The following is a 17,275-nucleotide window of genomic DNA, read 5'->3' on the forward strand; positions in this document are numbered from 1 at the left end:
CTGGAACACACTGTACAGGCGACCAACCAAAGCAGGTAACGGGAGGCCATCTTTGTGACTTACCTCAATTGTGCGTAGCTAACCCTGCAACATTTTACCTCACACTGTGGGGGGTGTTAAATCTCACCTAAACAGTGGGCCAGGAGGGGACGGGGCAGAGACAGGGCAGGCAGGACCTCAGGTGTGGGGAGGGCAGGGTCTTTGAGAAGTTCTTCCATGTTCCCCCTGAAGGTGACAGGGAAAAGTAATGTCTAACATGAGCCCAAGTTTGCCCTGCCCATGGGTCCATGAAGGTGGCGGGTTGTTGTGGGCCGTGAGGTGGCTCCCCACACTGACCCATGCCAGCCCGGCCTTCCAATAGCAATGACGCTGGTGCCTCTCACTGCGGGGACCCAGGCATGTTGCCACCTGCCCTCCGTCCTTGCCTGGCAGCTCTCTCAGCTCAGGGAACTGCACCCTTAGGGATGTCAGGGGAACTCTACAACTGCAGGGGTCCCTGCCCTTCTGAAGCTCAAGGGTCTTGCTGTCACTGCTGAGGTGAACGTGGGCTCCTGGGCACCATTGGGGGAGGGGGCCACATTTCCTCCACGGCCAAGCTACTGAACCTGAACCTGGACCTGTCTGGGCCACCTCCCTGGAGCCCCGCCTGCTGCAGACACAGGGTCCTTCCATCTTCAGACCCAGCGGGTTGTGTCTCCACTTGCCCTCCCCTTGACCCTGCCGGCTGTGGAATGAGACTGCCTGGGTTTGAATCTCAGCTCCTGCATTTGCTGTGAACCTTGGGCAGAGAGCTGGATTCATCAACACCTGGATTTCTTTTTTTCTTTCTTTTTTTTTTTTAAAGATGACCGGTAAGGAGATTTTAACCCTTGACTTGATGTTGTCAGCACCACGCTCTCCCAAGTGAGCTAACCCGCCATCCCTATATAGGGATCCGAACCCGTGGCCTTGGTGTTATCAGCACCACACTCTCCCAAGTGAGCCACGGGCCAGCCCTGGATTTCTTCATCTGTAAAATAAGGATGTGAGTGCTAGGTTTAAGTGTTAGTTGTGAAGATTAAATAAGATACAACATCCAAGGTGGAGCACAGTGTGCATGGTTAAGTATTCATGAAGGCCAGCTACTTAGTGGCTTTTGACTCTCTTCTGATGTTGGCGTTTCTGTCACAGCCCAAGCCAGGCCTGTTTCCTCCATCTTCAGACATCTCAGTGTCCTGTTTTTCAGGGCTTCCTCTTGGACCAACTCCCTTGATCTTTATGTGGGTCCTGCCATACGTTTCCTGAACCTCGGGAGCCAGTGCCACCTCTTCTAGAACATTCCACCATTGTAGTAGCTGGTACTTTGCTTGCTTCAGACTTCATGGAGTGGGGTTTATCAAGAGTTTTTGAAGAGACCCTTTCAAGTGCCCTGTGTAGTATAAGAGTAAAACTATGCCTTCCTGGGCTTCTGTCTGTAAAAGGCGGGTTGTTAGAGGTATCCAAGTCTTAGGGAGAAAAGCACAAAGGATTGGAAGCATTTTTTCCCAGGCTCTCACCTGAGCCTTGTGAGGCCTTAGTGGCTGCTCCCAGGAGAACAAGTAATACCCTCTCCCTAATTAATCATTTCATTAATGCGTCTCAGAGGCCATGCTGTTGGGCTATCTTTGCAGTGATTTCCATTCCAGCTCAACCAGTCGCCAGAAATCAGCTTAGAAAACTGAAAAGCCTCTATGTTCAGCCCAGAGCCTCACCCTAACCCCCCTCATCTCCTGTTCCCTGGAACCTGGTTTCCAGAAAGTGCTCTCATGCCAGGCCCTGACAGGCTGTACTCTGATTTGTTTCCTTGGGGTTCTGGGGGATCATGACCTTCTTTGCAATTATTAAAACTTATCAAATTATGAAACATTTGCCACCACTGCATGCACCTGCAGGACAGGGCTGGGGGGGGGTTGTTATTGATTGGCAGGCAGGTTGGGCTTGCAGGCTCCTCCCTCCCAGGGCCCGCCCTCTGTGCTGAGTCAGGCTTTCAGAAGTTCATCTACTGCTCCTGGAGCAGCTTCACCTCTTTTTCAGTATTCGCTGTCTTGCCTCCCCGAGGAAGCCAGAAGAAGACCCCACATGGCCATGAACTCTGCCATCACCGGCTATGAGCGCCCCACTCCCTTGGTGAGTGGTGGTGGGGAGGGGGAGGGAAGGGAAGGGGGGAGGGGGAGGGAAGGGAAGGGGGGAGGGGAAGGAGGAAGGGGGCAGGTGCTCCCAGCACGGAGTCCTACTGCCTTAGGACAGTGGCTCCCACTCTAGATGAGGAGTTAGATTACCAGACAGCAGTGGCAGCTCCCTCGCCACCTCTAACCCTAGCCCCCCCCGCCCCCACGGCCCTGTCACCTCGGGTCACCATCACAACAGATGGAATCTGCCCTGAGCGCTAAAGTGTGAATATGAGACAGAGGATGGGGAGGAGGCGGAAGACTGCATTTCCTGACAGTGCAGGGGACCAGCCTGTTTGCTGCACTTTTACTCACAGGTTGGTCTCTGCTGAATCTAAATGTTCGTTTTTCAGGTTTCTCTTTTCAGAAGGCCTTTCTGAATGGAAGCGAAGGGAAAGAGTGGGAAGCAGACAGAGAGAGAGAGAGAAGTAAATGTCACCAAAGAGCCAGTCTGCCCCGGTCACTGCATGTGACTTATGTTCTTCCTTCCAAGCCTTTCTGTTCCCATTTTACAGAGGAGGCACCAGATAAGTCTACAGTGACCCATCTGGAGTCCCCTTTCGCTAGTCACTGAGCCTTCGCTTCCACTGTCCTCTCCAACCTATGCTGGCCACTGCAGGGGGAAAGGACCTCTCCCCACCAGGCCAGGGCTGCAGCTCTAATCAGGCTCTGCCAAGGTGTCTGGGGACAGGGGCTGCCCACAAACCTCTCAGACTGTTCCCTAGATCCCAGCTGCCAGACCCTGCCCAGGGTCTTTTTTTTGCAGCAAAGCGTCCCCTGCATTCTCTTAGAGAAAGCGTGAGAGGGCTTGTATCACTGAGGCCAAAGTGCTAGCTCCTCACCTTACCTCAGAATTCTTTCTCAGAAGCGCCCCCCAATTTTTTTTTTTTCGTATGGGGAAACAAGTTGGAGACTTCATTTTCTGAAGGCTGTGGTGTTTTCCACATTTTTGGTTTCCCTGAGACGAACTGGGCAGTGGAGGGTCTGCACACCTATCCGTCTCCTTCTCAGTGGCCTTTCTTCCTGCCATTTTCCTCAAAGCCTCAGATCAGCTCCCGGGTGGAGAAGTCACTGTTCTGAGATATTTTTGTTTTTTTTTGTGTGTGTGTAGCTGTTCTAGAACCTCCTGCAGATACAAACATGAGGAAAACAGATTCCTGGCCCTGAAAGCTTATGGCTGAGCTGGACAAGAGGGGGAATACAAAAATCATTTCTGATGCAAGGAAGGAAATGGGACAGTATATGCCAGAGGGACCAAGTGTGCTGGGAGTACGTGAGAGCAAAGTCACATGGGGCTAGGGGAATCAGGAAAGGTTAAGGGGATGGGGGCTGGTGGAGGCATTTGAGCTCTTCCAAGGAGGGAGCAGGGGAAGAAGCAAGTTGTGGGGATTGGATGGGCCCCAGGACGAGCAAAGGCACTGAGGAAGGATCATTGAGTCCACATTGGGAGAGAGCTAGACAATCCTGTTGGTGAGCCAGGTGGATGGCAGTGTCAGGAAATGAATTGAGGTCAGGTGGAGCCTTGGGGAGTGGAAGGCTGTGTGGGGTACAGATGGTATCAGGGAGGCAAGTGGTCAACTTCCCCCCAGGGATCCCCTACCTAGTCGCTACTGTGCTTCCTGCACCAGAGCCTCCTCCTGATCGGCTTGTCTGCTTCTGGGAGCTGGAGGGCTGTCCCTTGTACACACAGGGCCACAGCTGCAGGCAACTGTCCTTAACACCAGAAGAGGAAGGTTCCACTCTCCCACTGACCCCGTGACCTTGGACAAGCCCTGAAATGTTGGTCAGCCTTAGTTGCCACATCTGTCAAGTAGGGGTAGGGTATGGTGGTGAGACTCAAACATGAGGATGCATTAGAAGCTCTTTGTAAAGTGTAAAGTGCTGTCAAGTGCCAAGCCTCATCAGAACACCTCTTTTGATTAAGTCTTATGGTGAAATTACAATCCACGTACTGAGTTGATAGACTGATCTCCAAACCAGAAGAGGAGGCCGTGGCCCGTCTCTCCAACCATTGGTCATTGTCACGGAGTACTTCATTAAGAATTCCTTCCACCTCCCAAAGGGGCTCAAAAGCTTTCTTCTGCCACTGTGTGAGTCCTGCTGTGGACTGATTGAATTGTGTCACCCAAAGTCCATATATTAGAAGCTTAATTCCCACTGTAACTGTTGAGGGTGGGAAATCCTATTATGTAATTGGAAGGTGAGGCCTTGAAGAGGTGATTAAGTTGATGGTTTAATGGTGGTTGCAGGCTTGGTTCTGAGGGCTTTAAAGGAGAGCACATGAGAGACTCTCTCTTTGCTCTGCCATTTCTGCCATGTGAGACCCCTGGATCACTGTCACCACCACCAAGACCTTCACCAGATGTGTTCCCTGGACTTTGGACTTCCCAGACTCTGAAACTGGAAGCAATAAATCTTGTTTTCCCAAACCAGCCTGACTTATTGTTGATTTGTTATTACCCAGTTCCAAGTATTTTTGTTATAAGCAAGATATGGACTAATATAGAAAACTGGTATCAGAGAAGTGGGGTGTTGATTATAACAAATAGTTGAAAATGTGAAAGTGGCTTTGCAAGTGGGTGTTGAGGAGAGACTGGAAGAATTTGGAGAAGCAGACCAGAAAAAGCCTAGTTGCTGGTGGGAGTTTAGAAGACAAGAAAACCAGGGAAAGTTTGGAATGTTTTAGAGACTGGTTAAGTGATGGTGACCAGAATGCTTATGGAAACATGGGCTGTAATGACCATTCTAAGGAGGTCTCAGAAATGAGAAGGAGCTTATTGGAAACTTGGGCAAAGACCACCCTTGCAATGAACTGGCAAGGAACTTAGCTGCATTCTGTTCATGCCCAAAAGTTTTATGGAATGGAACTTGAAGGTGCTGAACCACAGTATTTAGTGGAAGAAATTTCTAAGCAGCGAAGTGTTCAGGAAGCTGCATGGCTACTTGTAACAGCCTACACTGAGTTACAGAAGCAAAGGCATGATGTAAAGCCAGAATTTAAAAGGGAAGCAGAGTGTAAAGATTTGGAAAATTTGCAGCCTGGCCAAGTGGTAGGGAAGCAGAGAGCATCTTCAGGAGAAAAATGCAGTGGTGCAGCCCAGCAACCCTTTGCTAAGGAGATTAGTACAGAAGAAAGGGATTATCAAGGGAAGGGAAAAAAGACCTTGAACGGATTTCAGAGTTCTTGGAGGCTTCATCTTCCATTACAGGCCCAGAGGCCTACGGAGATAGATTGGTCTTGGGAAACAGGCCCGAGGCACCCTCCACAGGCTCACTGCCCAGGGCCACATCAGGAAGATGCTCCTCCCGCCAGCACCCCAGCTGCTCCAGCTGCTCTAGCCATGGCTAAATTGGCCTCAGGTTTGGCTGGACCTGCAGCTTTGGAAAATACAAGTCAGAAGCCTTAACCGCATTCATGTGGTGTTAGATCTGCAGGCTGGCAGAATGCCAGAGGTGTGAAGGCTTGGAATTCTTCAAAGGATGTATGGAAAAGCTTGGGGACCCAGAAAGAGTCACCACATAGAGCCTTTGCTAGAGCAATGCTAAGTGGAAATGTGGAGTCAGAGTTGCAGCAGAAAACCCCCCACAGTGCCATGCCTAGTGGAGCCGCGGGATTGGGACCACCATGGAGACTCCAGACCTGTGGAGCTACCAGAGTAGAACAAGTGCCTGGGAGAGCTGAAGTGTGGCTTGAGACTAGGAAAGACATAGGAGTGGAGCTGCCCAAGGACTTGGGGTCCCAATCCCTGCACCAGTGTGCAGAGAACATGGAACATGGAGTCAAGGTACATGATTCTTCAGCTTTAAGATCTGATTCCTGCCCTCCTGGGTTTCAGACTTGCTTAGGACGTGTTACCTCTTTCTTTTGGCCTATTTCTCCCTTTTTGAACTGGAATATGTGCCCTTTGTTTGTCCCACCACTGTATTTTAGAAGTAGATAACTTGTCTTGATTTCATAGATGGGACTCTGAACTTTGGACTTTTGAGTTGAAACAAATTTCAACTTTGGGGATGAAATGAATGTATTTACCTGTGGGAAAGACATGAAATTTGGGGGCCAGGGGTGGAATGCTGAGCATGATTGAATTGTGTCACCCAAAGTCCATATATTAGAAGCTTAATTCCCACTGTAACTCTTGAGGATAGGAAATCCTATTATGTAATTGAAAGGTGGGGCCTTGAAGAGGTGATTAAGTTGATGGTATAATGGTGGTCATGGGCGTGGCTCTGATGGCTTTAAAAGGAGATCATGTGAGAGTCTCTCTCTCTCTGCTTCACCATTTCTGCCATGTGAAACACTGGGTCACTGTCACCACCATCAAGATCCTCACCAGATGTGTTCCCTGGACTTTGGACTTCCCGGCCTCTGAAACTAGAAGTGATAAATTTTGTTTTCCAAAATCAGCCTAACAATAAATTACCCAGTTCCAAGTATTTTTATGATAAGCAAGAAACATTAATACAAGTCCCATGTACAGACTCCCCCCAGCAAGGGACTCTCCTGTTCCCAATTCTGATAAGTCCTGAGATGGGGCATCTCCCACCCCCATCTGAGAAGCTCTGCTCTAAAATATCTCTTGCTGTCACTTGTTCCTGTATATGTCCTTAATACAGACATAATACCGAAACACTAATGATTCATTGCTGGCACACAGGGCTCTTAGCGTGCTGTGTCCTGCTAGTTTTATTTTTATGCCCCACCTCTTTGCATAGATGACTTGAGGGAGTTTACGATAAAAGGCATGTTTCTAAACAATTGGGTGAAAAAAATAGAAATAGATAGCAAAGCACACAGAAAGGAGAAGAAAACAAGTGTGTTGAGAGAAGGGTTTGTATCATGGAGGTCAAAGTATTATCTCAGGCTCTGTGCTTTCTGCCATTCCTGGCTCCTGAGCTCCCTGGAAGTCACACATTGTTATCACAAAGGAAGAGTCAGGTGTTCTGTGAGAACACAAGTTTTTCCCAGCTCTGAGTTCTAGACTTCTTCTTTTCATGTGGAGGCCTCATGCAGAATCTATTTCCCAGGCAAGTGTTTTAAATCAGACACTGAAGTGGTTTCCATAACCTTCAGAGGGGCCACATTGATATAAAGACAGAACTTGGAATATTTGAAGGTCATTAGACCCGGAACAGTCTTTGACATTGACTCCTGCTCTAGTAGGAAGAAAGACCACTAGGTTAGAACCAACAGCTTTTCCCAGTCATGGTTCTTCCCTCTCTTTCACCTTTCTGAAAATTCTAAGAGGTCTTGAGAGGGTGTGAGGTGAACTTGCTGGAAGACCCCACCCAGCTGTCACAGCCACGACACTGTGAGCCCATTCACGGTGCACGCTACGAGATGCCACATGCGCCCAGCACACTTGAGCCTACAAGTACCCCGGCCACCATCCCAGATTCTAGATGGGTAGACTGAGGCTGGGAGAGGTGACATCATGTGCCTTCCATCACTGAGTTGGGGAGTGACAATCACATCTGCCCGACTTCTCTTCTGCATGCTCTCCTCTGAGTTGCTGACCCAGGATCCATCAGTCAGTCTCTCTCACATTCTCTCTTTCTTTTTCCCCTCCTCTTTTCTCAGCCTGTGTTTTTTTCTCTGCTGCTCCTCACGAATTCCTCCATATATTCACTAAAGTCTCATGATAAGCACCCAGGAGTCCAGAACTCCCTCCAGCAGACTCCAGTCTACCTTTGGCCTGGCTTTGACCTCCTTAGGAAAAACAGACTTCTTACATGTGCAACCCAGTACCAAGCAGCACCTACACATCCTTCATTTTAGCAGTCTAAACAGGATCAGCACGATGTTCCAAAACAATTCCAACCAGTTAAGGTTAGGGATTTATATATTAAAAAAATCAGAACATTTCTCTGTAGTTGTTAATTTATACATTCGTTCATTCATTTCACCAGTTCTATGAGCACTGACTACATGCGAGGAGTCCCTTTGGAGAGAAGGAAATTCTCATGTAGTCTGAAGCTGGGGTTCGGTGAGGTCCAGGAAGGCTTCCTGGAGCAGGCGAGTGATCACTAAACAGATGAGCGGAAGCAGAACTCTCACATTTTATGTTTCAGGACCTAATGTGAGAAGATTACTGAGTGAACACTGTTTTGTAATGAGATCAAGATGATTGTGCAGAGCTGTGCTGTGGCTAGATCAGTAGACCCGACATCAGCAAGCTGGACCTCAGTCCTGGGCTCTCCTTGGCTGCTGTGTCAGGCTTTATCCCTTGGCAGGGACATAGGCCTCACAGGTTTGCACTGGGAAGCAGTCAAGATGAACATCTGCCAGTGCTCAGCCCCATGGAGGACAGGGACACAGGACATAGTGTGGCCACCCCACCCACTTCCCTGGCCTTTCCAGCCAGCACTGTCTCTGATGTAGGGCTTCCTCAGTGGAACTGGCCAGTGCTTTTACAATAGTGGTTCGTAACCAGGGGTGATTTGACCCTCCAGGGGACTTTTGGCAATGTCTGGAGACATTCTCATTGTCACAGTTGGGTGGGGTCAGAGGGGAGGAGGTGGTACTACTGGTATCTAGTGTGTAGAGAGGCCAGAAATGCTGCTTAACATCACACAGGGCACAGGACAGCACCTCCCCCACCCCTGCCATACACGCGCAACACAACAAGGAATTGTGTGGTCCAAACGGTTGATAGTGCCGAGGTTGAGAAACCCTGTCTTAGAATATTCCCCAGGGATAGTGCTGTCCTGGAGGTGGTAGGGGACACCCACCTGGTTCTTAACGTGGTGGCTTTCTTGCCTCTCTCCACATCTAAGCAAGTGGTGACCCCCCTACCCTGCCCCATATCCTCGCCGTTCTCCAAAGCAGAGCTGACTGACCATTTGGTATAGCGGGCACAGGGCTCAGGGCCCATGTACTTTTACTTAGAGGTCCATGAAAATATTTTCATTTCTTTTAAAATCAGAAAGAAAAAAAACCATTTAGGTCAAAGAAAATGTTTTACTATATTAATATATTTATCCTTACACCAAGCTAGTTCTGAAATTTAATTTTAGGTATTTTCTCTATGGAGGAAAGAGCCATAGAGTCATCATGTGGTCTGCTGCAGAAGTCGTTCTTTGAGGCTGGCTGAATAGGGGGTACTCAGGTATGGAGGTGGGGGCAGGAGTGGGTGACTTCAACATCCTTCCAGAACGGTCTCCATGAGAAGCCCACACTACCCTGAGGGCAGCATGGCTGTGCCATTGCGCAGATCCTGCCCTCTGTGGTCTGGCCCAGAACCCAGGACCCCACAGGGGCACATCACATAGAGTGGCCTGATCTTCATGCTGGTGGCCTTGCCTCCTCCTGGCCACACGGGAGTGATGCTGTCATGGTCCTCTCATCCATGACCAGATGCTCAAATGTCAGCCAGAAGTGTGTGTGCAAAGCCTTTTACACATAAGGAAATATGGAAGCTCATAGTCGTTATAACAGCTAATATTTATTGGGCAATAAATAAATATTACTTATTTATTAATAATAATAGACCAGTGCCTGGCACCGGACTATGTGCTTCATACTCCAGTTTAATGTTCTCAATCATCTATGAGGTAGGTGCTGTTGACATTTCTTTTACATAGATCAGAAAATCGAGATTGGAGATCTTAGGAATTTGCCCGTAAGTTGGAGGGAAAGTCTATAATTCAAAGCTAATGTTGGTTAAACTGGTAGCAATGCAAGCTGGCCATTGACCCTAGATCATCCTGTATGCACTGCTCTCATTGACACTAGCGTGTTCCACCCGTTCATTCATACATTCCTTCAGTCTGCACGGAGCATGGGGACTGCACTAAGCTGGCATGGGAAAGAACAATAAGGCACAAGCAACGCATCCTGGGACTAACAACCCAGCAGAAGAGATGGACAAGGAAACCATCCGTTATAATAAACACACTGTGAGGAGGGCTTTGGCAGATGTAAACACAGGACCCCCTGGGAGCCCATACAAAGGTCCATGAGGGAAACCTACCCATTCTCTGACCTGGAGGTTGGGCCCATCTTCTCCCCCACAGAGCTGCTTCTCTGCCAAGGCACCCACTCCCCTTGTATGGCCTGGGAATTTACACGGAGGCCCTGCTGCACATGCATCACATGGGAAATCACTGGTCTTTTGAGTCTGGACCTAAAATCCCCAGCTGGCCAACAGTTATCCCTGTCCCACTGCCTCTTGCCTCTGGCTGGTCATCTGTCTGGTCGATATCAGGAAGTTCACTTGATTCCTCTTGAAATGCCCAGATATGTCTTTCCTTCCCAGCAGAGGGGTGATAGCATGCTCAGCTCCCACGGTGACGACCATGGCAGGAAGAAGGACGGGCAACCCGAGAGTCCCAGCAGCAGTCGCCTGGCCTATGGCATCTTGGACATCCCACCATGGTCTCTCTGCATCTTCTTGGGGATCCAGGTAATGCCACCCAGCAAGTACGGGGTCCAAAGAGGCTCTGCCTCAAAAGCCACAGTCCACTCACACAGGTCAAATGAGCCAATGTCAACAACTTCAGTTGCTGGGGTTGTTGTCTTCCATGTTGTTGACCTCCAGGGGAGCTCAGGGTTCCTCCAGTTTCTTTCTGTCCAGGTGTTTGGGGATGAGGCGGAGGATTAGGGGAGGATTCTCCCTCATGCCAAGCTGACTGGTCACTTCAAGGACACTAACCGAGCCATTGTTCTTCTGGGGGTGGGTCACTGGGCTGGTTAAAGGTCCAGTTCACTTGGGTGAGACCAGAGAGGAACCAGGCCAACCCTGCTTCCTTTACGCAAGCCCTGCTAGCTGTAGCTTCTCTGCCTGATTCTGCTCTCACCAAGATGCCCAGTGTTCTGTGAGATCAGGAGATTTATGTGATGGGGGGAGGGAGTTAGCCCTGTCTCATAGGTTTGGATTGCCAGGGCTGCTGGGCGTGATACGAGATGGAATAAAACACTGGTAGATTCTTGGCCTGGAGAATATTGTGGCCTGTATTGACCTAGTTGGTGGCAGGTCAAAGAAGCATTTATAGGAGGCTATGAAGGACTGAACTTCTCACGTCATTTATCCCAAGAGGACATAAGAGCGATGGTAAAGATTGTCAGTGCCCCTATAATAAATACGCATTTCTTCTCTGAAAACCCTTCCTTATCCTCCTCCTTAAGGAGGCTGCCAACTCATAGATGACCATAGTTTGTCTGTGGAAACTGCTGGGTTAACCAAAGAAAGAACAATTGTGGGGGACTTTGTCTTTCAGTGGGAGTTCAAAGTCTCCCCTGCCTCCTCTACCCATGTCATGCTCCCTCCTCTACCCATGTCATGCTCCCTCCTCTACTGCTAAATAAGTCAGCTCGACCAGCGCTGGTTATATTGGTCAGATTATTCCAGGACTTTAACTGAGGAGATGATAGTGACGGGTTGAATGGACCCTTTGAGACACTGGTCATTTCTCTTTCGCATCCTGTCTTCTGCTGCTTCCACCCATGTGGCTGGAGAGACGTGGGGCTCTCTCTCCCGAGGTGGCCCAGGCTTCTTCTGGGGACTCAGGCCTGTCCCACGTGAGGCAGTGGGCAAGGTGCTCTCTTGCTCTCTTTCTGTGGAATAGTACATTTTGAGACTCCATTTTGCCTGGGAATGGGTGGGGCATGGAAAATCAGACCTGTGCAGTGTATAGATATTTTTCAGGTTTAATTTTCTTAATAAAAATCAGCCTTCCCAGGCCTACTCGTGGCTCACTTGGGAGAGTGTGGTGCTGACTACACCAAGTCAAGGGTTAAGATCCCCTACCGGTCATCTTTTATTTAAAAAAAAAAAAAAAAAATCTGCCTTCCCTGTGGTCTGATTTAGCTCACATTGAGGTCTGGGATCCAAGTTCCAGCTAAATAAGAGCATAACTGCCTTGCTTTGCCTCCTTTGCATGTAGGTCTCTCTCAGTGTTGTGGGGAGGAGGAGTTGGGACAAGGCAGGAACGGGTAGTACTCTGGGTCCTGTGGCCTAATTCTATCATAATGATACCTTTATGGCCACTCTTCATGGCATAACCCCTCACAACAGACTTTTCATTTTCTTTCTTCTTTCTTATTCATTCATTCATTCACTTTTTATTGTCTTGCCTGACCCAGCAGCTGACTTTTGTAAACCAAGGCAAACCCAGACTGCCCATCCTGGCTCAACTTATGCCATGCTCTTATGGATGAGGTGAGAACCTAGACTATCCAGTAAACCCACAGTGGTACATTTGCTGTGAGTCAGAGTGAGTCCATCAGCACCAGGGCCACCTGTGGAAATGCTGGCAGAGACATGACCTGAGTTTTCAGACAACAGGTTGGATTAGGTCAAAGGAGAGAAGCAGGTGTCTTCATGTGCCTTTCTTTTTAGGACGTTTGGCTCAATGGCCAGATTTGTGTGGGGACTGGAGCCACACAGTGGTCAGTAGGTATGGCTCAGAACAAAACTGGCTACAGCGTATGAATGTCCCCCTAGACCTGGCCAAGCTCTCAGCTCTGGCATTAGCGTGTGTGAGAGAGTGGCCCATTCTATGTGTACTGATTTCTTGGCCCCCATATCCATCAATCCATCCATCTATCTTTCTATCTTTATCTGTTTCTGCTGCTTATAACAAAATACCTGGAACTGGGTGATTTTTAAGAAAATTAAATTTATTGCTTACAGTCTCAGAGGCTGGGAAGTCCAAAGTCCAGGGAACACATCTGGTGAGGGTCTTCTTCGGTGGTGGCTTTACAGCAATGAAGGAGTCTCACGTGGCAGAAAATCTCCATCTCCAAATGATGGAGCAGAGAAAGAGAAAGTCTCACTGCTCCCTTTTAAAAAGCCCTCAGAACCATGCCCATGGCCACCATTATGAATCCATTCACTAGGCATGGTCCTCAGACTCTAATCACCTCTTCAAGGCCCCACCTTTCAATAACCATAGTCGCATTTCCTACCCTCTTCACAGTCACAGTGGGGATATGTAAAACTTGAGGGACACAATCTATATCACTATCTATCTGTCAACCATACCTAATTTATTTTCTTTATAGCTGAGGACACCGGCCATAAACTCTGGGTCTACTTTGGTCCTGTCTAACAGCCTCTGGCCAATAGCTCCAAGCTGATGCTCAGGCCTTCCTTGTCAGTGGTGTGTCCTCACCGTGGGCCTTGTTTAATACGAGCCTCTTGCTTTGTTCTTGTTCTCAGGGTCACAACTTGGTTCCTGTTATGCCCCCCTGAGCTTGTGTTGCTGCCTTTGTTTCCTCCTAGGGCATCAGTTCCTGGTGCTAGGGCCCTGCCCTTGAAGCCCAGTCCCTCTGGCCAGATCCCTGGTCCCCCTTCTTACTGTCAAGCCTTCCTGGTTCCTGCTGCTCGACTGGATCTTTGCCTGTTGCTCATGGCCTGGGCCCTGAGACCAGGGGTGGAGCTCTTGCCTCTGGCAGTGGGACAGCATCCTGGCTCTGGGTGGGGCTGCTCATTTGGAGACTGGCGGTGCAAGCCCGCCACTCCCTTTCTCTGCCCACAGCACTTCTTCACGGCCCTGGGGGGGCTTGTGGCAGTGCCGCTCATCCTGGCCAAGGACCTGTGCCTGCAGCACGACCCCCTGACCCAGAGCTACCTCATCAGCTCCATGTTCTTCGTCTCTGGTGTCTGCACTCTCCTGCAAGTGTCTTTAGGGGTCAGGTAGGTAAAACTGCTCCCCATGGATTCTGGCTTGCACCTGCAGAGTATCAGCAAAGTTTGCTCAGCTTATAGCCGGAGAGAAGGTAGGAAGCTGCCGTGGCTCCAGCACTCGCTGTCTATATTCACTAGGATGCTTGAGTGAAAGAAACAAATCCAGGTTAGCATAGGGAAAATTTTCTCCTTATTAACGTATAAGATCAAACCAAGAGAAGGCAGGGGTGCGTCCTCAGGAGCGTGATGGAGCAGGGACTCCATTACCGCTGGGATTCTCCCTTCGTCTCTACTCAGGTCTGTCCCTGCTATTTGGGAGACCCTTGGCAAGAGTACAAATGGAGCCCCACATACTCCATGTCTAAGTGTTGGAAAATCATAATCTGAGCTGACAAACTATGAAATAAAACATGTTCTCCCCATCCTACCTGGAGAGCAGATTTGATTTAGACTTCTCTGACTCCTCGGAGTTCTGCTTTGGAACCTGGCAGCATGGGAGGGCCATCCCCCAGCCTGTGGCCTTCCTGCTTCTCTTCCCACTTCAAGCTTTGCTCCAAATCACAGATGGTGTCATGTGCATGAATGTGGATGCCCCAAACTGCACATCCAAGTTCCCTACATCACCCCCCAACAGCAGGATCCCCAAACAAGTCCCCTTGGCCTGGGGTAGGCACATTTATGTCATCATCTTCCTTCAGCAGGATGGACCTCAGGAAGAGGCCCAAGCAGGCTCTGGAAGAGGCTCAGGGCCATCTGGGCAGAGAATTTGGGGGGCCTAGGGAGGGGGCACAGATTTCAGGTGGGCATATCCCCTTGGCCCTGCAGACTGCTCCCCCGAGGAGCCACAGTAAACCCTCTAAAGCACAGGGCTGAGTGCAGGGGGCTCCTCTGGTCAGAAGGCAGGACTGTCTCTTCATTACTCTGCCAGTGCCTGTGCTTCTTTCTCACAGACAGGCTTCCTGCACTAGTCAGGGTTCTCCAGAGAAACAGAATCAATAGGATGTATGTAGATATATGTGAGAAGATATTTGTTTTAAGAATTGGTTCATGTGGTTATGGAGGCCAAGAAGTCTCATGATCTGCAGTCTGCAAGCTGGAGAACTGGGAAGCTGGAGTTGTAATTTGGGCTGAGTCCAAAGGCTTGGATATGGAATGTGGGGTGGGGGGTGAGAGGTCGATGGTGTAAGTCCCCATCCGAGTCTGAAATTTGGAGAACCAGGAGCACTGAGATCTGAGAGCAGGAGTATATGTATGTCTCAGCTTAAGCAGAGAGAGCCAGTTTGCCTTCCTCCATCTTTTATTTCTATCCTGGCCCTCAACAGATAGGATGATTCCCTCCACCCCCTGCACTTATGAGGGCAGTCTTCTTTACCAATTCATATGCTAATCTCCTCCAGAGACACCCTTACAGACACACCCAATAATGTTTACCAGCTATGTGGGCATCCCTTAGCGCAGTCCAGTTGACATATAAAATTAACATGACTGCAGACAGGCCTGCTAACGTCCTCATACTTTCCACCCCAAAACAAATACTGCTCTGGCTAGTTTTCCATTTTAAAATTCCAGGAAAGAGATCTGATTGGCCCAGCTTTAGCCAAATGCTCAGCCCTGGATCCACCAGCATAACAAATAGGCAAAGTCCTATTCAGGAAGGTTTCCCCATGAAGCAGGGAAGAATTCTGCTCAGAGTAGACAAGCTAACAGACATTCCCTGCACCAGATATATGGGTTGGCTCCTGCAAAACAAAGCTAATGAGTACATGTGCCCCTGTTCCCTTACAGTAGCGTTAAGATGATCAATTGATACAATCAGGGGAACCACTTTTTAAGAAAAAAAACCAAGTCCTTTGTCTTCATATGTGGGCTGCTGAAATGACTTTTCCTAGCCAAAATCGTGAAGTCTGTAAAACGTGCCCTTGGAGCCCTTCCCCGCCTCATTTCCACGCATCTTGTCCTTTCACATTCTCGTCCACACTTCCCTGCCCCACCTGGATCCTCTAGAGCCCCACACGATGGCTTGTTTGTGTTATCACCTTCTTGGGAAATTCCTCTCTATGGGTCCTTTTAACCTTTCCTCTTTTAACCCTCCCTCACCCAAAACCTGTTAGTCCAGTGTCTCCTTCCTCTCACAGTTATCTAGCAGTTACTCCAAGGGTGGTTCCGGGTTTCATGCAGCCTGAAGCTTATATTGTTTCTGGTGTCCCATAATAGAAAATTATGAATAGGAAGTTATGTACAAAAGGTAATATTTGTTTAGATTAAAAAAGTAATCCCCCAAAATTACAAATTTTAAAAAGTAGATAAACACCACAAATGCCATCAATTCCAAGAAAAATAGCATGACATTTTAATTATTTAATTGTCTGACAGTCCCCTATAATACTTCCTCACCCCTTGCCCCCTGCATTTTGTGGTTATACTCTTTAATCACCTCTTCATTTTGCATAGAGAAGAAAAGATAATTCAGTCATTCCTGTGGGATGGATTAGTCCAAATTTATTTGCTATTAATGCTAGTTGAGATGCGTTATTATGATTTCACACCAGATTGTAGTACTGCTCTAGATTTATGCCCTACAAACACAGGCGTTCTGATAAATCTATTATATACATGATTCCTGTTGAAAATTTTTTTAAATGCATGGTGCATTTATAATTGTATATGCCACATTGTTAAGTATATTCCTGATAGGAGAAACTTCCATTTTGCCTGGGCATCAACGAGAACCAAATCTTCTCTGGCAATTTTGCATATCTGACTTTTTTTGTTGTTTTTTGGCAGCTGGCCAATTTTGCTATCTGTTGATTTTCAGATCTTCCACATATGCTCTAGCTTCACACATTTCCAACCTAGTTTCTCATCCACCATCCACATACGTCAAATGCCAGGCCCTAGAGGGCACCTTCACATAACGTGACCTCTGCTCCTGCACCTTCAGGTCATGATGTAGAGTGAGCTGGTACAGTGGGTGGAAGGAGTATTGCTGGAAATCGTGATTACTGTCATGGCTAGCAGTAAATTAATTATACATGGGTAGTTGAGTGGCCTCAAACCACATAAATATACCTTATTACATTCTAACTAAATTTATCCTGACTCAACTTTCCCTTGGACAAATCCTAAAAGTGCTCATGGCCTTTCAAATGCCGTTTGATCTGATGCAAAATTTAGAGTTAGGATGTTGGCAGTGGAAAGAGACAGCAGTCATAGCTAATAGTGGCTGAAACCTTTTGCTTTTGCTGACTTGACAAGGGCGTATGGCTAGTGAACACATTGCTAGAGTCCCTCTCTGGACTTCAGAAGCAGCCATGCAAGTGAGGGATCCTTCACTGTCAATCTGCTTTTGACCCAATCTGTGCCAGGCCTGGGCTCAGCTCTGGGGTTACAAAGGGAAATGGAAAACAATGTGCTTCTGCCTGACCTGTTTTAAAAGAAAATGACTTGGCAAGAAAAATTTAT

General features: G+C 48.4%; 1 protein-coding gene across 1 annotated transcript in view; it reads left to right on the plus strand.

Annotated features, from left to right (window-relative positions):
* The first annotated feature begins 2,103 nt into the window (after window positions 1-2,103).
* LOC134379636 (solute carrier family 23 member 1-like) overlaps window positions 2,104-17,275 on the plus strand; it is a 58,435-nt gene continuing 43,263 nt past the window's right edge. Inside the window, 3 exon segments of the mRNA XM_063098649.1 lie at window positions 2,104-2,145; window positions 10,445-10,588; window positions 13,665-13,822. Coding sequence (XP_062954719.1) covers window positions 2,104-2,145; window positions 10,445-10,588; window positions 13,665-13,822 — 344 coding nt within the window.

Source organism: Cynocephalus volans, chromosome 6, assembly GCF_027409185.1.
Source record: "Cynocephalus volans isolate mCynVol1 chromosome 6, mCynVol1.pri, whole genome shotgun sequence".
NCBI classification, from domain to species: Eukaryota; Metazoa; Chordata; class Mammalia; order Dermoptera; family Cynocephalidae; genus Cynocephalus; species Cynocephalus volans.